Source organism: Parus major, chromosome 1A (genome assembly GCF_001522545.3).
Source record: "Parus major isolate Abel chromosome 1A, Parus_major1.1, whole genome shotgun sequence".
NCBI classification, from domain to species: Eukaryota; Metazoa; Chordata; class Aves; order Passeriformes; family Paridae; genus Parus; species Parus major.
In genome coordinates, this window is record NC_031773.1 from 67,487,903 (window position 1) to 67,514,533 (window position 26,631).

Sequence of the window (26,631 nt, forward strand, 5' to 3'; positions counted from 1 at the left end):
CTTTCTTTCTCTCTTTCTTCCTCTCTTTCTTCCTCTCTTTCTCTCTTTTTTTCTCTCTTTCTCCCTTTCTTTCTCTCTCTCTCTCTCTCTCTTTCTTTTTCTCTCTCTCTTTCTTTCTTTCTCTCTTTCTCCCTTTCTCTCTTTCTAAATTAATGCTATCAGGAGCCATGCAGCTTTGTGGCAGTGCTTTTCTCTATGTCCTACTCAAATACCCTTTTTTAAGGTGAAATATTTAATATCTAATTAATCTAGATAACCCCTTCTCTTTGCCATATTTTCACATCAGGATGACCAACAGCTCTCCTTCCCCACGATGTGATCTGCAATCACTTAGGGAGGAGCACGACACAGGGCAAAACTCTGGTTCAGATTCAAAGTTAAGCTTCACCTAAACAGAGGCCAGCCTGACAATGACCCTAAGACCTTCCAGAAGTCTGCAGCAGTGATGATGTGACAATGCAACAAACTGGATCAGCTTCCTAGCATAAATAAAATTTAAAAAAAACCAAACAAACCAAACAAAATCAAACAAATACAAACAAAACAACAATAATAACAACAGCCACAAAGCAGAAGTGAAAATTCATTGCTGGTGCAATGATAAGTCAGCCAGTGGTAAAATTGAGGCTGAAGTGCCAAATAGATTAACCTGGAAAATATTCTTCAGAGAGTTTAAGGGGCTTATTTTTGCTCTCAGTTTTGCTGAAGTCAAGGAAGAAGGTCCATTGTCATTTCAAGAAGTATTTCACCTCAATTTTTCAGTGCAGCTGCAGCAGACTGAAGTGGACCAGTAAGACACTCAGAAATGCTTTCTGTCACCCCTCCAGACACACACAGACTCTACCCAGCTCCAGGCTAAATTCTTCCAGCACCAGTTACAACATCAAAATTACAAAACCCAAGGGTTTTGCTCAAGGGAACATCTTTTACTGCCTAGGAAGAGGCACAGAGCAGCAGGTGGTATTTGTTTTTTCCCTTACTGAAGGAAGTCAGTCCCCTGTGCTCCAGTTCCACATGGGATCCTTCCCGTCAGCTCCGTGCAGCTCGCTGCTGTGACAGCCCTGACACTGCAGCACAGGATGTACCCTGAGGAGCTCATCCAGCTCCTTCAGGGCTGCCACTGCCTCGTAAATCAGCTGCCTGGAATAACTCAGGGAGGGCTTAATCCAAAGCTGAAATCAGTGCAAAGCTTCCCATCGACTCCAGCCAGCTCCAGACTGGTACCTCAGGGCTTTATAAAACCAGTCCCAGGCACAGGAGTCCCTCTGCCCCTGGGGAACAGGACAAAGCCTCAGCTTTGCCCCTGAGCAGTTAAAGCTGTAGCACATCCCATCACCCCAAGAAGGTTTTCCTTTTTTTTCCCTGAAGCTCACACCTGATCAGTACAAACCAGATGCTGCCAGATGGGCACAAGTTGGCACTGCCGTACTTTGTCCTGGGTTTCCCAGGCTGTGGCTGAAAAGTCTCCTTCCCCCCTGAGGTACCCGAGCTGCTGGGTCCCCGCCAGGCTGAGCACACGCAATAAATCTGACAGCCTTGGGAGAAAGCTGGACAAAGTCCCATATGTCTGCTGTTGGAAACATGCCCCCTAGACAGGTCTGCAGTGCTGCTCCAAACACATTGAGAGGCCTCCAGAGATCCAGACAAATATAAATAGTAAAAAAAAAAAAAAATAAATCTGGCTGGACAAAATTTCTGGGTGGGCGCAGTGTGGGGAATCCAGAACGTCTGGAATACCTTGAAATTATAAGATCTTAAAATGCAAAAAAAAAAAACCACTTTGTTTCTGAGTTGGTGGCAATTTTTTATCTGAGTTGCCACAGCTTGAACTACTACCCACAGCACATACCAGGGGTGAAATGCAATGTTGGTCTTCAAAGGACAAAACGAATTCTAAGGACATGAAGCCCAAATGCCAGGGCTACACAGCACAACAAAATATCATTTCCAACAGATTCCTAATGGGAAAAAGCCCCAAAACACAGAGCCTCACACCAGACCTCAAGAACTGAACTTACACTAAGCTTCCCAAAGATTAAATAGCTGGAAATCAGCGGCTCCAGCTCTCGGGAATCTGACAGCATCTGTATCCTCACTGATCCTAACATGGCTCTGGCTCCAGTGAAGGCATGATAATATCAAATCACTCTCTCTTGGGCAGGTGCTGCAGGAGTCCATCCTGCTACATTTTCACCCCTCAGTCTTTCTTGGGCACAAGCATCCAGCTAGAAAGACGGGCTTTCAATGTATATTCATTGCAGGAATCGGCAAAACACGACACTGGAGTTACAAACGCTGCTGATGGATGTGGCTGCTTGCACTGCTGGGTTTGCTGCTCTACTCAAACCTAAACAGCACATGGGAGACCTGGCAAGCGTGTTCCAGCCCACACAGACGTCCATCTGTCCATCTCCCAGCAGAAATGCTCACAACCAGTGCTGGGTTCCCCACAGCAGCCCACTGATGGGAGGGCTGGGGAAATGGGCTCTGCTCAGAACTTATGGAGGGACATTTCCAACCTCCATGCTGAGCTTTAGGACTGCACAGCCCACTTCATAAAACACCTGAAAGTGTTTTATGAAAGCCTAGAAAGCAGATTTCTGCAGCTTATGACCTGTTGTGGTCGAATCATTAAAGGCGAAGATGATCCCCCAAAAATCCCTAAAAATCTGAATTTTCCAAAACCGATGCAGCATCACATATTCATTTGTTAATAACTGCCCCAGTGCTGCTGTCCTTCCCTCTCTGTGAGCTCTGCAATGGGGGAAGATGCCCAGCTCATCTCCTGCCCCACCTTGCCCTCGCTGGGGCAGGATTTGGGAGGTCCCAGCTCCCGGAGTCACATCTGGACTTGAGAACCAGGCTCTGTTATTGTTAAGGCAAACCAAAAATAAAAAGTCCAGACTAAATTATTTTTAAGATCCTGAGATTTTTAAAGCAGTCTTGTGACTTTTAAGGGGTCTGACTCATGGTACTTGAATGCTTGAAGTTGGCAGCAGCAGAGGGAGTACAGCAAGATTTAGCGTACAGTAATTTATTGTTGAAAGCCTTCAGATGTGTGGGAAAGGGCACGGAGCGCATCTGCAGTGATCAGGGAGAAAAAGGGACACAGGCCCAAGCCCTTCTTCTCTGGCCAAGCTACCCCCCTCCATGAGAGCATCACTCTAAACCCCAACAAAGTGCCCCAGACATGGAAAAAGCAGTTCCCATCAGCAGGGTGGGATACACGTGGGTCCTGGATTCCAGCTCCAGTGATGGCAAGGGCAGAGCCCACTGTCCCCAAGCCCTGTGGCTGTCCCTGCCTGCCCAAACCATCCACAGCACACAGCCCAGCTCACCCCACAGCCTCTGCATGCTCAACCAGAGCCTGGAGGGCTTCAAAGAGAAGTTAAGAGGAATTTTCCTACAGAAACTCCCAAACTACAACCCCTAACATCCTCCACAGACCACCCAAGGCCTCTATTCCCATCAAACCCTCAGGTCTCAGCCTTTCCTTTAACAGCTTTGTTTAAAGAAGAAGAAGAAACAAAAATGAAGTCCCTATTCAGAATTAAATACAAAAATGAGAACAAAATGTGCTTAAACCTAACTTTTTTTTTTTTTTTAATCAATGCAGTGTTAATAATCAAATCTTTTTATCACTGAAGACATTACAAAAATGAATGGAGCCTTTTTCCCTACTTACACCAGTGTAAATCATGAAATTTCATTAAAGTGAACAGAACTGCAGAGGTGTAAAATGGGTTTAGTTCATGAAATGTCATTCCCGGTATTTTCATGATATTTATTTCATAAATTGACATCATCATACCCACATCAAATTCTGCTCTCATTTCACCAAAGTAAATCTGTAACAACTGACAGCAAATGCTGCTCTTGTTGCCCACATAAAGCAACTGTAAATGAATAAAAAAACAACACTGCCCAGTACAGGCAGACAAATCACACAAATGCCATACAGCATATACCAAGAGTATCCCAGATTTCAATTTATAACTTTATCTTTAGTAGATATAATATCTGACATGTAAATATCTGGCAAGCACAATCCCATCTGCACAGCACTCCCACAGCATCTGAGGATGAGCTTTCCTTTCTTATGATTTCCCGTGCCCATATTCCACCACCTTTGCTGTTTACATTTATCCATGCAGCAAAATAACCAGAAGCCAGACATTTACAGCATTCTAAGGAAATCAGGCAGTACACACTCCTCATCTCTCCCACAACGTTAGTTAAAGCTGTTTTTCCGGCACGTATCGCTAGCACAAGGACTCTTTGGGACTCGAGGCAGAAATTCTCATAGCCACTGCTAATCAAAGGCAAGGCACCAGCAGCATTTTCCAGATGTGGTAACTCACCTCTCTGCTTCCAGGCGCATTTCCTCACGCTTTTGCCTCCTGAGCTCTCTGCGGCGTTCAAAGTCATCCATGGCGGCTGTTTAAGCGTTCCAAGCTCTGGAAAGATCCAAATCTAAAAGGGAGATGATCACTTAGATGAGAGTGAAAACACAAGGGAGGCATTTAACCAACTGAGTCCATTTAGTTTTGTTTTGCTGCCTTAACAGCGCTGTAACTATTTTCTTTTTCCATCAAAAAACCTCGACTTCCTCGGTATTGTTGAGATAAACAAGATTAATGAAATGTCTTGTAGGATAAACATAGCCCTGCCTGCGTTTAGTTTCCTAGTTAAAATTAAATCAACATGCTTCAAGTAAGGACTGTATACATCTGCTAGCCGCAGCCTAGCTATTTGTAACGTCACAGGTCTTTTCCACTAACAAAAAAACAACAATTCAGCAGGATTTTTAACTTTAAGCTTCCAATTTTTCACCACAAGCAGTAAAATCACGGCACGAGAGAGTTCTTCTTTTTTTTAGTTGCACAGAAAATTAAAAGTTCTGCAAAAGTTAGTCCCCCCCCATTCCAGCTGTTCCTACCCCCACCTTCAGAAATTCAAAAAAAAAAGGAAAGTGAAGAGAAAATGAGAAAAGAATGAAAATGAAAAGAGAAAAAGGGGGGGTGGGGGGGGGGGAGAAAAAAGAGAATGAAAAGAGAAACAAGAAAAATAAGCCACTGCTTTAGAATTCCACTCAGGGGAAATCGAACTATGTACAGACACTGCTCAAAGAACAAAAAGTAGCAATATTTTTTTTTCTTTGGCAATTAATCCGCGCGCTTTGCCCGTGCCCTACCTTCTTCTTTATGATTTAGTCCATGAAGTATTTTCCCCTTTACAGTTCTTCATATACAAAGCCTTCACAGCCTCGGTTTATATCCCATCAAGCCGACTATTACAGAATTCCCCTGCAGCCCCCAAACCAAAAATGACTACCAGAAAAGGGAAAGCTGTTCTCTTTTTGTCCCTGCTTTGTTTACAGAGCTGTCAGTGGTTAGTTAAACTCTGCCTGGAATCTGGCATTTAAGGCCTGCTCTAAGATTGCTTCCTGTGCAGGGCTGGAGGCCTCAGCTTCCTCTGCAATCCCAGCCCCGGCGCTGCACTCCAAGGATTTCCACCCCCCAAAAAAAAAACCACTTTTCCCAGCCTGTCCTTCCACAGGGAAAGCCTAAAACTTCCAAGGGTGGCTCAGGAGCTGCTGGCAGCTGAGGGGAAACGGAGCCCAGGTGCCTTTGGATGTTATTTGAAGCGCTGTTTGCAGATGGAGATCTGTCTCACGGCTTTATATCCAAGTGCCCTCCCCATAAAATCACTGGCACCAGCAAAGCCTTGCCTGGCTTCAGGGAATCCGTGGCTTTTTCTGCCCCCTTTTTTGGATTAAAGCACTGCTGAGGGCGGGGGTTTTGTGAAGGTTATTTTATTAGTTTACTTTCCCTGGGGGTATTTTTGTTTCTGATTTGTTCCCAGATTGGGGGATTTAAATTTTTGTTGCTGTTGATGTGATTTTCCTCGCATTTATCTGGGGTTGTTTTGTGGAGATTCAAAGGAAATGTTAATTTTGCAAATCTGATAGAGACACTACAATGCTGCTGCTTACCTTTTTTTTTTTAATTATTATTATTATTTTAATTCAGTTAGGCCATCTATCCAAAAAGCAAGTTGTAACAAGATTTTTTTGCCAATCTCTTAGTACTGGGTCCTTGTTCTGGTCCTTTGAGAACCCAGAACAGCAAATCTTCCATTTTTTTCCCAAGGAAGGAGAAAGTCCATGTGTGCAGCTAAACCTGGCCCCAGTTTCATTACTGGAGGACCTGTGAGCTGCAGGACTGATGTGGCTGCCCCTGCCTGGAAGACAAGGATCAAAAAGGAGTTATGGTACACGACAGGAGAAATTCAGAGCAGCACACTGGGTTTCTGTGCAATGCCAGTGTCCCCAGAGCCAGGACTGTACCAGGCAGCAGCATTTGGCCTGTGGAGCATTCACCACCAGGGATTTAAACAAAGACTTGGCTGTTAGGATGACAACTCACATGCTAGGAACAAGAATCCCAAAGCTTTTTCCTGCTTTACCTCCCCAAAGCAGACATGCTTTGATTTATGTGCACCTTTATCAGCTCCTACCCAGCCAGGCACATCCCTCTCTCCACCTGTTCTTTCTTCTGGGTTGCTCGAGGCTCTGTGCACCAACATTGTCCCTGTGCCCTCTCCAAATGTCCCAGCCCATCCTCCACCCCTCCCCTTTCTACATGGTCCTCAGCACCACCCCTCATCTCCGAAAGCTCAAGCTCTTCCTCACGAGGAAGTCTGAGGAGGATAACAACAACAACAACAACCCCAAACTATTTCTGTTCTTCCTCCCCTCTTTTCCTTCCCAGGAGCACTGGGGAGATTGCCCAGCAGTCCTGATGCAGAAAATTTTCCCAATCCTCAGGGTGCTTTTCTGTCACGCAGTGAAGATCAGATGGGTGGACATCTCAGGAGGAGGGCAAGGCTTTAATCCAGTGTAATGTCTCCTCTCAGAGGACTGAGTCACAGCCATTGCATGACATTCAGAAGGCCTGCAGTCCAAAATCTCTCTTTCAAAAATCAGGAAGCCACTTGGGAAATGGAGTTCAGGCCATCAGTTTGATTTACCTAGCAAAGCCATGCTAGTGCAAGAAAAGGAGCCATCAGCCAGAAGGTTCACTTGAGGAAGTCAGCTGTTCAGTGTCTCCTCAAAAATGACAAGCTGCCATCCAGCCTCTGAGAACCACTGGACAATAACATCAATCTGTCTAAAAATTCTTCCTATTTCCACAAAAATACGTAATACATATATATTAATATATATGTATATAATATAATGCACATTTTTTATACATAGTATAAAATTAAGATTCTCAGAAGACTCAAAAATTGCTTTACTTATTGATGTAGGTACCAACTATTAGAAGCATTTTCTGCAAGACATTTTTTGGAGTGTGAACATTTTAATGTTTCTTTTTTTAAGATTAAAATTGAGTAAAAAAAAAATCCTGGGAAAAAATGTAACACTCCACCCAGCTCCCCTCCAGGGCCTGCCCTCAAAGCCACTTGTGAAAATGTCTCTCTGTGTGACCTTCCAAGGTGTGCAAAGACATTTTATTTTTCTACTCTTTGACTGTATGTTTATTTTCCTTATTTTTAATAAGTTGCTGTATATATATATATATATATATATATATATAATAGATGCAGATGTCTGAAATTACTAGACCAGTTTTCTTCCCCCGGCATCCACACCTTTGTGCAAATTACTGGAATATGGGCTACTCTCACAGTGTGAAAAAGTCCACCACTCATCATTGTTTCTATTTCAAAACAAGATCCTCAGCATCTTTTCAGCTTTTACAGCACTGAAATAATCTGAAGCAAACTTTGGGGGGTTTTCCACCACCAGGTTCAAAAGAGGGACCTGTGGAAGAATTTACCTACATTGCTTGAATCAGAATTATGGCAAAGTGCCCTGAAAATATTATCTCTCCCCCAAAAAAACCCTCATTTCAAAAGCAATAGTTGTCTTACTCCCTCTCTTCACATAATCCATTTGATCTTCACCTGACTGTGGTTTATTGCTAAAATTTGTTGAGTTTTTCACTGTCTTGCTAAAAATTACTTCCTTCAAGGACAGCCACGTTTAATCCCTCCCAGAACAAAGCCCACACATGCAAATCCCACTCCCCTTTATGTCTCATCCCATGAGAGACCTGGAAAATTCTGGCTTCTTTCTTCCAACTTTCATCCAGGTAGAAAATCAGAGGAAGGCGCACAGTAATTGCAAATATGTGACAAAATATATTAATAGCACTCATTGGGAATATCCTTTTTGAAAGCAAACAATAAATTGGCTGAGTAGAAATACACACACAACCATATAATTGTATAATCCAGTGCGGAGAGCAAAATGACCTCCTGCTCTGGCTCAGATTTAAAACTGTCCTCACCCTCTTCCCAGCACTGGTTTCAGAGACAACTCAGCATCCAGGGGGTCTTAAAAACCTTTGAGCCAGTCTGGCTGCAAGCAACATGCAAACTACTGCTCAGGTCTTTGAACAGAAATGTCTTTCAAGACCTCCCAGCCACCTTTCCATCGCACTGCGTGAGCTCCCAGATGTTTAGGCTGAACTTCTACACCAGCTCCAACCTGGCTGAGCCAGGAAATTTCAAAGCAAAGTTTATTCCCTGATATAGCACGGCTGTGTACTGCTCGAGGATCTGTGCTACACGAGCACATTCCATCCTGCTTCCCTCTTAGCACAACGACAGATTTCCCAAGTTCCTCATTCACCTGAATCAAGCAAGGGGATTTGGCCTAAGTTTCTCTGTAACAAGAAAAAGTCCTGCTAAATTTCTCATCATGTCTAAAGACCTCTGCACGCTGTGCCTCAGGTGTGTCCCCTTCCTCTCTGAGCCCAACAAGCCTCTCAGGCTGGTGAATGAGGTGGGCTGCCAGCACAGGCCCATCCTGCACCACTGGAGAATCCCAGTAGAAATTTCAGGATCCTTCCAAGTCCAGCTACACAAAGGTTTCCCATGAGCTGGCAACTAAACGTTTGATTGTCCTCTGACCTGTCCTCACTGCAGGATCAGGTGGTGACAGAAGACCCAATTTATTGCCCTCATTGCAATTTGGTTTTGTCCATACTAGCACCAAACCCATCAAATTTCTCATTACATTTTGACCTAAACCAAGGCTGCATGCAGCTTTGTGACTTGTACCCCATCGATCCAAGTGTTCTGTTTTCCAGTTTGTGTCCACCTCAGGTGGCTCAAAGCCCTGGTGTCAAAGCGTGGACCTTTCAAATGTCAGCAAAGGACTGGTCAGTGAGAAGCATGAAAGGTATTTTGCATTAGCTGGCTAAATTCCATGACATCTACTGTATCCCTAGGACTACCACTGCCCTTTCCTTCTACCTCCTCCACCTCAGAAGTGAAAACATAACCTCTTCACTGCCCCTTTTGAAGCTACAAGCAACTCAACAAGCAACACTCATTGTCTAAATGTGACTTGTTTAATCTGGCACCCGTGAAATGCAGGTATGACAAGCATTCTACTGCAATATCTGGGAGAATTAGAGCTCCTTAATCTATCTTCAGTCAAAACAAATAAGTGTGTTTTTTATTAAAATCTGTCAGAAAACATTTGGGAATTATTTTCATTGCTCCCCTATTAATTCTGGTTTAGAAGCAGCCAGTGCCACTCAGGTCTTTTAGAAACAGGCATGACTTCATTGAAACCAAAAGGTGGAGTTCAAAGGACTGATTTCTCCTGTGTCACACCTCATGCATGCCCCTTCTTTAATCCAAAATGTTAGATATCACCAGAAACATATATTACCAACAGTAAGGCTCCATAAATTCATTTTCAACATTCCTTTCATGCAAAACCACATCTGCAATTGTTTCTGTAAACTTGGCCAAGTATTCATGTTGACTGCAGAAAATAAACTCTTGTACATATACACATATACATACACACAAACCCATATCAAGCAGCTTTATTCCTTCCCAAACAGAATAGCTCATGTGGGACCTGAGGCAAAATAAATATACTAGGTCACATGAACACAGATTTATTCCAGTGTAGCTGTTCCTTGTTTCATCTGACCATGCTTCTTAGGACTTCCAAGGGAAACTCATCGATGGCAAACCACCCTTAGCACAAGAAAATCAAACTTTGGTGTTTTCTCAAGGTCCCAGTTTCAGTTCTTTGAACATTTCCCTTCCAGCTACGTGTGTATTTCCAAACAAATGACTTTATGAGAAGAAGGCAGTGACTTACAGATAATTTCAATAAGGAAATCAAACTCCCATCTGTTAAAATCTTTGCTTTTGCTATGAAGTACATTTTCCATCTCCTTGATGGCCACAGGACCAGGCCCTCAGCTGCAGAGGTGCTGAGCAGGTTTCACCCACCCTGCCTCCAGCACAGGTTACCAAAGTGTACATCACAAATGTTCTGGAAGGTGTCAGGGCCCTGTGACAGCTCCTGCTCCTACAGAACCACATGAAAATGTTGTCAGGGTGCTTTTCACAGGATTTTGTTCCTGACAGAGGTCACCCCTTGGGTTGATGCCTTGTTGGGACTACCTCAAAACAGAAGCTAGACAAAATAAAGAGAATAAAAAGCTGTTATATTTGTTGAAGTGCCTTCAGGTACATTTAGGACAGATGAAACCCACCCAGGGACTACACTCAAAATGGAACATGGGTTTTCCTTCTTTTATAAGTTTGGTCCATTTGTGTATTGTGGGTTAATCTTCCATTTACAGCTTCAGGTAATGAAGTCATTTATCCCAAGTTTGCTCCCTGCACCCAATTCACTTTTGTTTGCATCTCTCAGGCCTGAGGCAGCGAGGTGTCCTTGATTCTCAGGCCTGGAGAGGAATTGTTGTGTGTGACCAAAATGGGAAAACAGCAGCTAGCACTGTATGTGGAGTTTAGAGCTACACACCAAAGAACTGCAGGATAACAAACATATGAATATATAAAAGCTAAAATCCTAAGGCATCATGGTCTGCAACTACAAGATCCGTGGCTGGTCCATTTCTTGTATCCATGATCTAGTTCAGCACTGGGGCAGGAGCTGCACTGTCCCAGAGGTGTCAGCAAACACTGGTGATGCTCTCATCTCAGAGCCAGCCAACTCCAGTGGAAAGTCCCCGTTTATCTTTCCTCCCTCAGGCAGGCTGACTGCCTTTTCCACTCCTCCTACTTCCTTCCTCTCCTTTCCTCTACTGCACATTGACTTCAGGGCCAGGCAGAGCTCTCTCTTGACATCTGGATTTGCACATACCAGTCCCAGCCCTGATCTCTGTGACATTTGTCTATCATTTCCCATTAGCAGACGAAGGAAGGAACGAGGCATAGCTGGAAGCTGCTGGCACAGCCACTGGTTCTCATGGCAGAAGGATCGACCCTTGACTCTCCCCTTCAAGTGTCCTCTGAAGTATTTCAAATATGTTGTCCCCAAAGATCAGAAGATACTGAAATGTTATTCGTATACAAACTAGAGCTGAAATCTTGGTCCTGTTGGAATCCTTGGCACACTTCCCAGAGACTTCAGTCAGGACTGGATTACATCCTCACAGATTCATCTAATGCACACAATTAAAGTTCAGTGGGCATACCCTGCAGGCCAGAAACTGGTGTAATCTCAGATTTTGCCAATATAGGCTGCTTCATCCTCTTGTACCTTTGTGCACACACATGCAAAGGCAGAATTGCATTTATTCCTTACTTGTGGGAAATGAGTTATTTTTACATGCACCTTTATCACTGAGGAAACACTTAGCCTTTGCTGTAAATACAAAATGCAGTAAAAGCTTCATCTCCCTTTACCAATGTTCAACCATAAGTGAGAATAACCCAGGTAGTGAGGATGAGGCCAAACACTCAGAAACAGAAGGCATTTTGCAGACCACAAAACCATTTGTAAAAGTGCTTCATCCCCAAATGAGCTCTGACTCGTGTTCACCTTTTCCTGCAATGGCACACTGGGAAGCGAGCTCCTGGGACATCATCCACTAGTTACCCTTGCCTTCTGTCTGCTTCCACCTTCATCACCACCTTCTTTCAGCAAAGAACATCTTCATTTTGCTGATCTAATCACAAGAATGATTAGATGCACTCAGTCCTCCTGCATGCTTTGTGACAAACCCGTGGTGATGCCCCAGCTTCATCTCCCATGGGCTCCAAGAGCACAAAAACAGCAGCCAGGCCAACAACTTCCATCCAGGAGCTCTTTGTTCTTCATAATAGGAAAAAACAACCAGCTCAGATGACCAATATATAATAAAGAGGAGAATGCACTCCTTGCCCTGTTAAATGACAATGCCAATTTCCCACTGATTTCTTTTACAGAGAATGGAAAAGAGAATCACACAGGCAGAAGCAGATGCACAACTGTGGAAAAGCTTCACCAATACACTTTCTGAAGGTACTTGTTTCCAAGCAGGTTTTATAAATGCTTTAGCATTCTGTTTGCACACTTTCTCTGTATCTCTCACATCTTGAATTAAAAGGCTAAGGCCATGCCATTAAAAATAATGAAACGTTTGAGCAAATCTTAAGGTAAGGTTCCAACAGCAATATTCACTCAGCCAGGCTTCAAACTCCACATGTTTTCTGGAACGTGTTTCAAAATACAAAATCATGATACATTAAGCTACATAGTCAGTCATAAAACAGTAATAGAAAAGAATATGAAGATAAAATGCAGCCAGCTTACTGTGGCTTGGGTTTCGTGTTTTCAACCCTTTTTCTCTCCGTGCTAAAACATTCAGCCCTAGGATCCAGCTCTGCCTAGTGCTGAACATCATAAACTCTAATGAGAGTTGAGGGGGACTCTGGTCTTGCTCTGTTGAGCCAACACCAAGCAACAATACTGGGTTTTAGACATCATCCCTGCATTTTTAAAGAAGAAAGAAATATGAGCAAAGAAAGCCCAGCACACCTAAAGTTCTTTGGTTTGCTGATGTTGCTGGTTTTGCCCTAAGAGACACCGAGTGTTTTGAATCCAGCCAGCTCCTTGGAAGAAACAAATGATAAATTTTCAAGGTGCTGCCAGCTGCTTTTAAACTTTAACTCCTCTTCCCTCGCAGTATCTTTACACTCACACCAAAACAACACATGATGGATACATTGCAGCTGAAAGGCCAGTTATTCAGTGGCAGAACTTCATGGAAATCTGTGGAATTCCACCTGGAATGGATCCAGCTACGGAAATTTCTGCTGGGCTTTTCCAGCTCACACTTCTGGTCATCTTTAAAAATGAAACCCAGATTGTTGGCTGCCAAGTAGGTCTATCTATCAATTTATCTCTAATGAACAGCAATTCCAAGTTATTTTGGGTGAAAGTTGAAGCTTTAAAGGGCTTTAAAGGGGTAAAGCAGGGCAACAAAACCACAAAGGCTTTCAACAGGGTGTCAGAAAATAGATGTATATCCCTCAAAGTCCACATCATGCACCCCCACTGTAGGCTGAGTTCAGCTGAAAACAAGGAAACACACAACAATGTCACCAAACCAGAAGACACAAAAGTGGTGAGGATTTGGCCTGGCTCAGAGTCAAATAAACAAGGCAGGTGAGACCTGAGAGTGTCCTGTGTGCATACAGACACACAAAAATGCTTTGTATTAATGTGGCAAAAAGAAAGTTACTCTTGAGCATTGCATAAAGCAAATAAATTTTTAAATTGTTTCATTTATTTAGGAATGGTGCCTCAGATATCTGTGTGGTCCAGAGGCAAAAAAAATATAAAAAAAATTAAAAAAAAAAATAATCCATCAAAAAAACCAGATTGGGAAATAAAAATAATTTCTGTACTGAATGTTACCTACCACCATTCCCTAAATCCCCTTCCATAAGGATCCAAATCCCCTATGGGCTCTCCTCCAGCCTCTCTTCTTGCCATGCAATTCCACCCAGCTCAGACTGACACACATGACTGGTCACAGTATAAATTCTGAAGCCCCTTTTTCACAGCCACAGGGTGCAGCTGGATGTGTAGACAGAAGAATCAAACCAAAGTCCCACATGATAAACTTGGAGGATTCTTACAACCCATACCTGAGCTTTAAAAAATAATAATAATTTATTAAATTTGATTGTTATTAATTAATGACAATCAATCAAATAAAATTTGTTATTGTTATTAGAAATTAGAAAAAAGATACAACAACATGAAAATAGCTTGCACCCTTAATGAGAAAAAAGAAAATTAAAACCATATATGAAAATCATAAATAGACAGATTTTTCAATGCTTACCTGAACCAAATAAAACCTTTACAGCTTGTAAATACTGACAAGTGTCACTTCAGATCCTGTTAAAGGAGTTCCTAAACATAAAAGACAGGTTGCTCTCTTGTTAAATCCTTTCTCCCTTGCTTTTCCACTGCTGAAAGTAATTGAAAACAGAAGACATGCATCTTGGTGCAGCCTAACTTTTCAGGAACAGAAAGTGTAAATGTAATTATATACATCACACTGCACATCCAGTTTGCTCTCAGTTGCACCCATCTACCTTCACACAAATCCAAATTTGTAATCCAATTAAAATCCAAAAGCATCAACACTTAGGAGTCATATAAAATAAATGCAAACTACAGCCTAGAGAACCTATTAGGTGATATCCCTTGCAAGACACTGAATAAAATCAACTTGAAGATAGCACCAGTTTTCTTAGCCAGAGACTGCTGCAGAAGACACAAATTCATAATGTGCACACTCAGAAGGTTACTTCAAAGAAAAAAATGTCACAAACAACATAAAAACGCTGCCCAAAGCAGAGTGTTAGGGAATACATGTGATTTCAAAGTCTGAAGGATGTGCACATACTTCAAAGAGATCTGAATTTTTACTATCTTTGCTACTGCTTTAAGTCCGTATTATTTTGGTATATATATTAAAAAGGAGACAGAAATATCTTTGCAGATGACTAAGCAGTTTCTTGATTCCTATTAAGCACCAAAAAACAGCCTTGCCAATTTATCCATATTTAAGTTTCTACAACTTAATATAAACTCACTTCCAAGAACTACATAGGTCTTCTTAAAGTATGTGCAGCAAGAAGTCAGTGCTGTGCCAGCTGGCAGATTAAACAAGCCATTAAATAGGCTCCTACTGAATTTAAAGGATTGTTTTTCATCTTTTCCCTCTCTTCTCCTCCACATCCAGATGTATTATTTAGGGAATATTTTCCAGTACCGGTAGAAAAAGTAAAAGAAATGCCCTTGGCACATAATGAGTTTTTCCTCCAATGTGGTCTCCTGCTGCACTTGGAATTTATTCCATTACTGTATGGCTTGCAATGGTCCCAAAATACCCCTGACTATGTGAAAAGATGGGGAAAATGTCTTTGAGGAAGGTATGATTCGTCACTTGAAAGCAGGGACAGTGTGGGGTGACAATTTCAGCGGGGCCATCCCACAAATCATGTCCTGCAGCCCTCTGTGCAGGAGAACAGGGCTGTTCCCTACCCTTTATAACTGGGAAAGGCACAGCCCACCAGGATTTCAGTGATGAGAATTAAAAAACAACTGTGGTAAAATCCTAGGGTTCCACAGAACAGAGGCCTTCAGCATTTCATTTTTCCTTCAGAGGTTCAATCCTAAAGTTACCTGAACTTCGTGGTCCAGCAGGGTTCAGAGGATCAGTGAGTCTAGAACAAACACAGATATTAAACCAGCCTGGATGTCATCTACCAAAGGGAAAAAAAAAAAAAAGCTAAATAACATTATTTCAGATAAAAATGCCAAGATTAAAGTTTTCCAGATAAAACATCCCAAAAGATCCAAGCTGTATCTGCTCCCTGTGGCCATCGCAGCCTGACTGGAACCACAGACAACTGAAGGAGTAGTGGTGGCTTCTGAAATGCCTGGAAGATAATTTTACAAAAAACTGAAATTTTTAGGCCTCTCTCAGTATTTCAGTTCCCAAGCAGTAAAAAATGACTTCAGTTAAACTTGCTACTGAACAAGAAAACCAAGAAGGCCTTAAAAACAAGGCAGGGGCTGAGGTTCACTGGAACTTGCCCATGGCTTGGAGCATCTCCTTTCCCAGGGGCAAGAAGCACGGAGATTGGACCACTTTGCTTCCCAAAAAACATCTTGGCCCATGCAATGACTTCAGAATTTGGCTCCAGCAGGGTGTGTGATTTGCCAGAATTGTTCTGGGGGTCGCAAACATTCCCCTCTCCCTTCTTGAGGGGTAGTTTAGTTGTTAATTGCCAAAGCTGAAGTGTAAAAACCTGTGTTCTGCATGTATTCTTTGTTTCTAATCCCCAGTATCCGTAAGGGGACTCCCTCACTTGGCTAGCAGTCGGGATTCATTAGACCTTTTATGATGATTCTTTCTGTTGTGCAGATATATGATGAATCTCAGATGTTTAAATAGCATATAACAGTGCTCCATTGACCTTGCTGAGTACAGTTGGAGGGGAAAAAAAGGTAATTTTCCTCAAAGAAATGTTAAAAATGTGTCTCCACATATAGCACAGATGCAGAGGATAAAGAAACTCCAGAGGGATTAAAATATTTTAGATTAATTTGGAAGAAGGCCACATTGTGTAAAGCCTGGTTAGTTTGGGCCTTTCCAATTCCACTCCGTATAAACAAACCCATTTAAACTGCATTTGTTAGAAGGAATGTTTTAGAAAAAAAAAAAAATTAAAGAAAAAAAAATCCCCCAAAGCAGTTGTAACTCAAATGACCTCCAGTTCTGTATTCTCTCCTTACTGCCTAAAGAACAAACATATGTACCATATATTCTAGCCAGAGTTTGTGCAGTTGCTGCATGATTCATACTGCTTGAAAATTAAATCATTTAAGGGATTCTGGCTCCCTCAAGCAAGGTTTTAAAACTGAAGCAAGGTTGGTTTTGGAGCCAGCTTCCATACTTTGAACAAGACCATTGCTTATAGATTTTTGCTTTGGGCTGGGTGGGAGAAGTTAAAAGATGAAAGCAAATTGAAAGCAAGAGACTGAAAGAAAGAGAAAAAGGGGGGAAAGAAAAGAACCTGTAAGATCAATATATTTATATAAGAATGAACCTAATGTTCAGCACATCACTGACTGGCAGAAGCAAGTCCTTAAATGTTTACTCACTTCCAAGTGAGTAAATTTTGATCATTTTACTCCTACAGAACAGAGTTTTTGCTTGTACAGTCTTCCAAAGGGAAGAATCAGAGTGCGATTCTAAATAACCATATCAAATAAAGATTTTCTGGAAATTAATTAATTGATCAGGTTGAGACACAAATGAACATGAGGGTAGCAATGCACCAGCCAGAGGGGTAACAGAATGAAACACAGAGTGAAACACAGACTCTTGAGTCATTTTGCTTTATTAGCATCTGCAAAACAGTGGGAACTTAAAATAAAGGGGTTTTCCTTATCATCAACCATAAATCCCAGAGTAACTCAGCTGGAGGAATAACCTAGCTGCCATGTGGATAAAGAGACTTCTCCAGAAGCCTCTGGAACATCTGACTACAAAATGTTATCTGCCCTCTCCCAAACACCCAAAAGAGCCAATATCATTTTCACCACTCAGTGTGTCATTATCCTGGAGAGGAATATGGCAACTTGACTGAAGTTCAGAACACTACAGCTCAATAGTTTAGAGCTCAAAACAAGGGGTGAAAGTTGTTTTCATTAAAAATAATGCATGTTCAGATAATAAAAATATTAATTTAAATTCTGGGATTTGAAGGCTAGCATCCCTTCTCCCATCTTACATCATGGCCATAAAACTCAACTGGGATGATGGCTTCTGCAGCTATCATTTACTTGATAGCACATAAATTTCTTGCTAAAATTCTACCTGTTTAAGTTCTCCACGTCATTTTTCCTTCTTGGTTGGTCCTTCTTTGTGATTTTCACGTTTCTCTAGCATCTCACCCACATTTTCACTTGGGCTGCATCTACAGGCAGCCCTGTGCTCCCACTCTCAGCCTGCTTGCAGGGATGGCAGGGATGCATCAAGCTCTCCTTGGAGACACTCCAGGTTTGCAGGGATATAACCAGAAGGAGAAACCTGGCTAAGGGGACTTCTACATCAACAAAAAAAAATCAGTACAGAACGTGGAACTCCTTGTGGCTGGGTTTTGTTCTTCAAATGTCATATATGGACCTTTGTTTGTTGATGTACCACTCTACACGTTCATGAAAGCAAGATGTTCCCTTGTCACTTGGACTATCATGGTGAGACATTTTAAATAAATACTTCACATAATTTCAGAAACAGATGTGAGACAGTAAAACTGGATGTTTGCAATGGAAATGGCCAAGTCCTATTTAGCAGTGCTTGGAATTTTATATTTTATGTTTCGTATTATCACCAGCACCGCATGAAAACTCAACAGCTATTACTTCCTCAACTTTTCTCTTGAAATGTATTTATCTTTAAAATTTACTCCAAGAAGTTTACAAGCAGAAGTTAATATTTTTCAACATCCTTTACTCTGCCTTTTCACTCACATGCCTGCTACAATTCCACATCCATGTATTTTTTATTTTCTGCATCTTCAGAAGGAGGTGGGTCTGTTTGCTCTACCATCTCTCACAGTGGCTAAGAAAGTTTAAAAGATACTCAGCCTAAATTTTGCTTTTCTGGGCAGTTCTAGCCTCAATGTTGTTCCTCATAGTACTCCTAATTAAATATTAAGTATTATATAACTTAATCCATTAATATTTCCCCTTCCCTGACTGATTCCACTAGAATATATCTGGCACCTGTAGTAATAAATTTCAAAAACTTACTGGCTCTTAGTCCAGCGGCAGAAGTAAGATTAAATTGATGTCCTGATAAATCCCATTGTTTCAGTTTATTTACATGCTACAGCCAACTCTCTGCTGCCTGAGTTAGCCAGGGTTAGTGTGGTGTTAAGGTCAGAGATACACAGCAGGGACATAAATGTACAGTCACATCCCAGTTAGTGCTTATTGTTAATTTTTTAGACACTACATAGACTTTTTATGGAATAAAAATTCTGCTAAGGAAAAAAAAAAACCCAAAAAACATAGAGAGAACAATTAATAAAAATGAATAATTCAATTAAATGTTACGCTGGGATCTGTAGACTTTTCTCAGGTTTTGCCTTTCAGGATTTTCTTTGCACTTGTAAGGAAAATAGCACTCAGATTATCCTGACTTTTAACACAGGGGAAAAACACGACAGAGATTTGTCTCTCAGTGATAAAACCAGCAAAAATAGAACACATATGATAACCCTGACTTTGAAAAACATCAGTAAAAAGCCCCCCGAGCTCCGTGAACATGTTGCAGACTGCACATGTCACATAACTATGGACTAGGAGTTCTTTGCCTGAGGCTCCCACATTTAACAAAGGGAAACACTGCATTCAACAAAAGATGCTATTCTAGTTATGTGCCCTTTTACCCTGCCAGAGAAACAGCTGGTATCATAAAGTCACAGCTAATTTGTATCATGTCTGCACTAACAGTCAGATTTAGTTTGTATCAAACTTTCAAAGTTGGGCTTAATACCAGTTGATGGATGACAGCTTTTCTTGCCTCCCCCCTTCTCAAAACATATTTAAACATTGCCTCCCACATAAAAAAAAGCCCTCCCAATATTCAAAATACAAACAGAGTCTTTAACATGTTCACATAACCAAAATTTATGTTAAATATAAATGGTTAAAACTAGCAAATTTAAAAAATCCTGAAGAAGGGTGAGGATACTATTCCAGCAGTTCAGTGACAAATAAATAGTGCTTTAAGACAGACATGTGGGTACCAAGTGTAACAGAAAAGAATTTTCTCCTAAGTAAGAGCAGAAAAAGCCCTGCCTCAGGTAATCTCTTGAAGTTTAGGGTATCTGTTCTCCTGAAAAAATTCCAGTCTGCCTGCAGAGACTGTAAGGGCTTTTTTCAAGGTCAGCACTCAACAATTTAGGGAAGACCAATTTCACTTATATTTTCAGGAGACCTGTTTCTCATTTAGGCTATTAAATGTCATCTACTTTCATTTTAAGACCCCTGTAAGAGAATGCCTTGACTGTGTAAAGGGACTCCAGTGGAAGTGAGAGGCCAAAAGCTCAACAGTTCCAAACCCACAGCGCTCACGTGAGAAAAATTGCAAAAAAATTCAGGATTTTGTTGGAAAACAGGCATGGGGAACTTCCAGAGATTGGGGGGTTCAAGCTCAGTTCATATCAACATCTAACAATGCTGCTGTGCTGGAGGTGACCCCACCACAACACCTGGGCATAAAACACGAGCTGCAGACAAGATACTCTTTTAAAATTTCACCTGCTTCTCACTTCCACATTATATAGAAATTTTGGGCCAAATTTTGGGTGTATTTGCATTTACCATGATCTGAAAGCATCAGCTTAACTGTAGGCAAGGGAAATCTGTGTAATGCTGCACAGGATAATTATTATCAGGGCTCTGAATAATTGGCCCTGTTTATCAGGGAGAGGTTGGTCTGCTCTGTGAAGTTACCAAGCCAAAAATGGCCCTGGGAAGTTCAAAGCAGCAGCAGAGATGCAGCTTTAAAGTGCTTTAAAGGAGAGCTTGTTGTGATGGAGCTGAGAAGGAGCAGTTGTCAATGAAGACAGAGGAACCCCAGCTCCCAGCCCCTCTCTCCCTCAGCACATGCATTTCCTGACTTAAATTATTGCCCTTAAGAAGGGCAATATTGCACAGAGGACAAAGACACAGCTTCTGCTGTCTGATGGACTCCCTGGCAGTGAGCAGAGCCAGAGTGCAGCATGCTCCTGCCACCTCCTCTCCAGTGAGCTCTGTCTGCTCCCTACCTGCTGAGAAAATGCCAATAATCAACTCCACTCCCTTCACTCCGAGCACAGCAGTGATTCTGCCCTTACAAATGATCTTTCCGCTTGTTCAGAATTTTTTTAGTATTTTTTTCTTCCTCCTAAATGTTCCTTAACCTCTGTCTGACAGGGAATGGTTTATCAGAAGTAGATTTCTCTTCAGCTACTCAGGGTGTCTGTTTTACAATTCCCAGGTGTTGTAATTCCTGGGAAATAAAAAATGTTCTTCATCCAAAACTCCCCCAACAAAGGCTTGAAAGTAATGCAGAACTGCAAAACAACAAGCAAGGCAGAAAACAGCCTGCAACAATGAGCCACAACAGGTTTACTTCCTTGGGCTCACCCTTAAATGAAGAATAACTTTCTATATCTAAATGATGTTTTAGCTTTGTTTGCAGCCACTCCAAACATCTGCAACACCTCCCCAGCGACCCAACACAACACAAAACCCACCAGGCTCTCATCTCTCACAAAAGAGCTTTTCCAAAATGTATCCCAGCTGTACACAGAGCTCACCTGAGGTCCCACAAGCAAAACCTGGGCTAGATTGAGTCCTGCCCCTCCTTTTCCAAGTAGCAGAGAGGATGGCTGAGAGAAGGAAGACCCTGTGTCCATCTAACTTTACCTCATCACAGTAAAACCATAGAAAACATCTTCAGAGACTCTTACAGAAATGCTTTCAGGCTTGATTATTTAGGAGAAAAGCTGACCAAACCCATTCTTGCACAATGTTTCCTAATGGCAAACATCTTTCAACAAAACAAACATTTCCAAGGGAAAATAAAAAGCAATCATCCCTATCCAGTAACTCTGAACCTTAACCTTTGAGGGTAGCACTTGTTTTTGAAAGTAATTCATATAAGCATGTCAGATTGCCTTCCAGAATCAGGATTGAGTGTACTCAAGAACTAACAGAAGTCTTAACAGGACTGTCATGATAACACTGAACTGTTACTGTATTTTATGTTCAGATAAAGAGATGCACCTCATTTCCAGATAATGCTGGTTTTTTCCCTTTCCAAATGAGTGTATTGGTCCACAACATTTGCTTTAATGATTTTCTAAAGGCAACTAATAACATGGTATTATCATTCACATCCCCTAAAACCCATCCCCCTGTTCAGCCAGCTTTGTCATGTGGAAATGGAGGTTAAGTATGGAAAATATGAGAAGATTTAGCCTTTATTTCTTTGTGACTGAATTCTTTTGTCACCTTGACGAGGGCTGGGCACCAGAGGGACTTCAGCATGAGAGAGGTGACACTTACCCTGCACCCTACACTTGGAGAAGCTGGCTGAGTTCCTGGGGGATGGATTTTCAGATGCAATTTATGAACCAAAATAAGGAGCCAGCCCCAGCTCAGCTTTCAGAGACTGAAAACTTCTTCTTTTTCTTCTTCCTCTGCCTTCTTTCAACACCACAGCCTGCGTGCTCAGACCTGTCTACAAATACAACTCTAGCTGCTGAGGTGTCAGAAACACTCTGGAGGGCAGTCACTGCTCTCTGAATATCCAATCCTTAGCACAGGGAAAAAGGACTTACATTGATGATCCCACTTGCTTTTGGACAGCATGGCCTTCTTAGCCTGGTTTCATATTTTTAAGGAATTTCAATGCCTCATAAACGCACTACTCGTGGAAGCAGGTGGGAACTTAAAGCTAGACATCCCATGGGAAAGAAGTGTTCCATGGGAAATTTTAGAACATTTAGGCTGCTTCTGAATCAAAAAGAAATCCTAATTTCGAAACACCAGCATTTCCTATGAAATTCCAGATTGCATCTGGCTTCAGTTTTAAATAGTTCCCCCCAACAAAAGGCTCGAAACTAACGCAGAACTGCAAAACAACAAGCGGGGCAGAGAACAGCCTGCAACAACCACCAGCCCATTCAGCACTTGCACAAACCTCCTCACAAAGAAGTGTAGGCAAAGCTAAATTTGCTTCCCCAAAAGATGATGACAAAGCCAGCTGAAATGGGCCCAGCAATGCTGGTGGGGAGGGAAGGCAATGCGAGCAGGGTCCAGCCTGCTGCTGTGTGTGTGTGTCTCCTCCTCCACACTGCCCTTGCCAAAAAGAGGGGACAGAGGAGGCTCAGGCACAGAGAAAAAGTGGTCCCCCACCAGTGACAAGCAGCTCTTTGTACCCTGAACTGACTGAAGATGCTGGTATTTAAGGGAGCTGACTCAATGCTGGAGCAATAATATTTCTGAGGAATCGTTCTGCTGTCACAGGCACTGCCTAAACTCAGAGCCAGTCCAGAGTTTGTCTCCAGCCTGGAATTTCCGTATATTGAGGGGCTAAAGTTTACACACATTATAAACACTTCCTTTAAATGGTTTGTGAGCCCTCACTTGTTCTGGCAGTGAAAGAACAATGTTTGTAAAAAAAAAATGTCTAAGTGTTCCATGCTGTAAATAGTCAGTAAACAGTTACTTGGTCTCTCACATTCTTCTCAGAGCCTGCCTGCTCTAAAAAGAAGACACAACAGGATAGCATATGATCACAACATAAGTAATTATGATTTAAGACCCCCACTGCAAGAAAAAACTTGCTAAAATCCAGTGGAGAAACAGAGCTTCTAAAAGTACATCGTACATTGACAACATGGTTACTGTAAAACACAAAGATTTTGAGTTGAAGGCAAAATTCCACATCTACTATCAGTTCTGGACAAAAGAATCACTGGTGTCAGTGACACCAGAGGGACAAGAGCCAAGGGTCTGCTGCAGGGTTCTCCACTGATTTTCAGAGGAATTTGGATCAGCCTCCAAAGAAATAAGAAAACACACACGAAAACAAAAAAGAAAAAGCCTCAAATAAACCCCCCTGAATACCACAGGAGAGGAAGTCTGAGGTAACTTCTTTGATCATACTCACAGGAAGGCAATCAGAGGAAATATTCTGAGCTTTTCAGTAACAAACCAGCTGCTTGATGGATCAAAATGATGACTCCAGAAAAACAAGGTGATACCTATACAAAAACAGAAAATAAAGAACCTTATTTAGCAAAGACATAATCACTCTGCATTATTCATTCTTCTTTGGCAAAGTCTTCTTTAATGACACTCCTGGAAAGTTGTTGTTTTTTTTTTTTAAGGTATTGAACAAAACTTAAAAAGTTTTTAAGACACCAACAAAACCTACTGTGAAAAGCTCTGGAAATTTGAATTTGCCAAAGGAGATTTTGATTTCCAGAGATCTCTTAAGCAAGTCACTCACTAAAACATCTTTAAGAAGTGAAGCTGACACAGACTCTTGTTATTAGAACAAGATGAAACACACTGTCTGGCCAGCAGTGAATTCTCACAGCAGAACCAGGTTTCCAGCACATCCCCCCTGAGGAAATAGGATATTCCCTGCTTTATAAAACAAGTTCAAAAGAGAACTCCAAAAGCACATAAACAGTCAGATGACAGTCTGTAGATGATACAAAACTATTCAGATGAATAAAACTTAGAAGTCTACTAATTGGGGAAAGAGTTCATAGTAATGAATTTCTGGAGGCAAAATGAATTCATCATTAAAAAAATTAAAGGTACAGGGGAAAAAACAAAGACAGGCTCTGCATTCAGCTACCTCTTTGGTAGTATACAGACACATCAGAGTAAAAATAAAAACTTTGCTTTTCTTTTTTTTCCCTTTTTTTTTGCTTTCTTCAGAGAGCCTCTCGTGATCCTTTCTCTTTAGAACCAAGGACCTTCATATTGAACAGCCTGCTGCCAACAGAGGAAATGGATTATTTAAAAATCAACCTAATTTCACTTATTTTCAGATAATAGCATGGGGTTGGTACTTGCATTCATTTCTGCTTATTCACTGGAAACTCAGGCTTTTGAGGGCTCAGTAAAAATGACTGCTCTGTAAATTCAACAACAATTTTACCCTCTGATCTCTAGGTTTAAGACACCTGTCACCGATTCAGATTATTGCAAATACTGGGGTGGCTAAAGGCAGGAATTTAATCACATGTATTAGGAGTTTGAGTATTAGGTTCAAGAGATCTCAACCCCCACTTGATGCTGAGCATTACTGTGCATATATCACATAAGAAAAAACAACAATGTGAGACATCCCTGATCACCAGGGTGTGAAAAGAACAACCAAGAGCTTTAAAACTCCTTCCTCTCCCTGGTTACACCTGCTTACAGCAAGAGCAGACCAGAGTTCCAGCTCATGAGTAACAAGGCCCTTCCAGGTCACTGAATTAATTCCAGCTTTTCCACTAAATTGAAAATCTTACTTTGCTCATTTCTATTGTTTGGTGTTCCCCACTTGACTCTCAGCAGGAATAACTTCAAGACATTCAGATCATGCTTTTAGAAAATCCTGGGTCTAGAAGTCGTTTTTGGTTTGAAACCACTTGGTCTCTTTCAAACTCTTCAACATTTTTAAAATGGAAACAACAACCCCCCAAAAATATTTTAATTTTCTTTCCCAAAGTCATGAAGAGCTTTTCTGCTCTTCTCCTTGTGTTTGCTCTACTCTAAACCAACACTTTTCTGAGTCAAGCTCCACATAATTTTTTTAGAGAATCCTGGGTCTAGAAGTCCTTTTGGGTTTGAAACCACTTGGTCTCTTTTAAAACCTTCAATATTTTTTAAATGCTTTAATATTTTTGAAAAATATTAATGAATGAATGAATGAAATGAAAAAACCCCCATAAATATTTTCATTTTCTTTCCCACAGTCATGAAGACCTTTTCTGCTGTTCTCCTTGTATTTGCTCTGTTCTAAACCAATGTTTTTCTGAGTCAAGCTCAACATAATTTGTGATATCAACAAAATGAAAGATTCTCTCACAGTGTTTGCCTTCCAAAAGAGCTTCTACCTCACCACAACTCCATTGTAAGCTAACTGTGAAGGGTTACAAACAATTTAACAGAGAGGTAATTTCCATACAACTTCAGCAAGAAGGAAGTTCAGGCCCAAGTCAAAAACCAGACTCCATAAATCCAAACCCTGCAACCCAACAAACATCCCTCAGGTTTGGACACACTTTGTGCTGTAAGCTTCAGTAGTAAAATTGTCACCATTTTTACTGATTTTTCACTCCTTCGAACTCCCCTGACCATAAACCTTGGGTTCATGCTCTGGTGTCATTGTGAAATGGCATTAACAGCACCCCAGACATTGGCACACACCCAGCACTCCATTCCCAGCTCACATGGGCACTGGATTCCCAGATAACACAGGACAGTAGCCACTAAATACAATTTAAGCAAGATAAATGCTTTTCTCAGAAGCTCTTAAAAATGCTTGATCAGAGGTACTTTGTGGCTTAAGAAACGCAGGAGTTGCTGCTCTCTTGATTATAGAACCTGGGGAAATCAAATCACAGCCAAGGTCATTCAGCAGTTGACCCGTGACACTCAAATGTGGGTTGGGGAGGGTTATTAAAAATATATATTTTTTTATATATTTTTGCATGCCCACACAAAGAAAAACATGCTTTCACTCCCTTCTGCTCTGTTAATTCATTTGATTCCATTCCACCTGGTAGCTTTGAATGGGAATTTATGGAGCCCAGTTACCAAACTCTGTGTTGCAGCTATTCCACTTTATCCAACAGATCCCAGCAGTGATCAATATCAGATGTTCAGAGTAGAACAGAGGGACAGGGAAAGCACATAATAATAATGCTTCCCACAAATTCTCTACAGCAGCTTGTGACTTCCAGAATGCCTGAGTCAAAGGTGGAATCCACACATTAAATTACATCAGTAGGGGAGAGTGGGGACATAAAGAATAGTTGAGAAGTGCATTTGAACGTTCTTTGTGACAAAGGAGATAATCCAGTCCAAAGGACTGATCCTCTGGTCTGTAAAAATAGCAAATATTTCACAGAAGCACAGGACAGTTCAGGTTAGACAACACCTCTGGAGATCACCTGGTCCAAGTCCTGCTCCAAGCA

General features: G+C 41.6%; 1 protein-coding gene across 5 annotated transcripts in view; it reads right to left on the minus strand.

The window, feature by feature from the left end:
- The window catches only part of CALD1 (caldesmon 1), a 171,228-nt gene that overhangs the window by 77,309 nt on the left and 67,288 nt on the right, over positions 1-26,631 (minus strand). For 4 of the 5 annotated variants that reach the window (XM_015627956.3, XM_015627960.3, XM_015627958.3 and 1 more), the window contains exons 3-4: positions 23,598-23,691; positions 4,362-4,473 (exon numbers count right to left, since the gene is read on the minus strand). In XM_015627956.3, coding sequence (XP_015483442.1) covers positions 4,362-4,432 — 71 coding nt within the window. In that variant the 5' untranslated portion in view covers positions 4,433-4,473; positions 23,598-23,691. Of the gene's footprint in view, positions 1-4,361; positions 4,474-5,194; positions 5,497-23,597; positions 23,692-26,631 lie in introns of those variants that run through there. The other variant, XM_015627957.3, reaches the window with a different exon arrangement.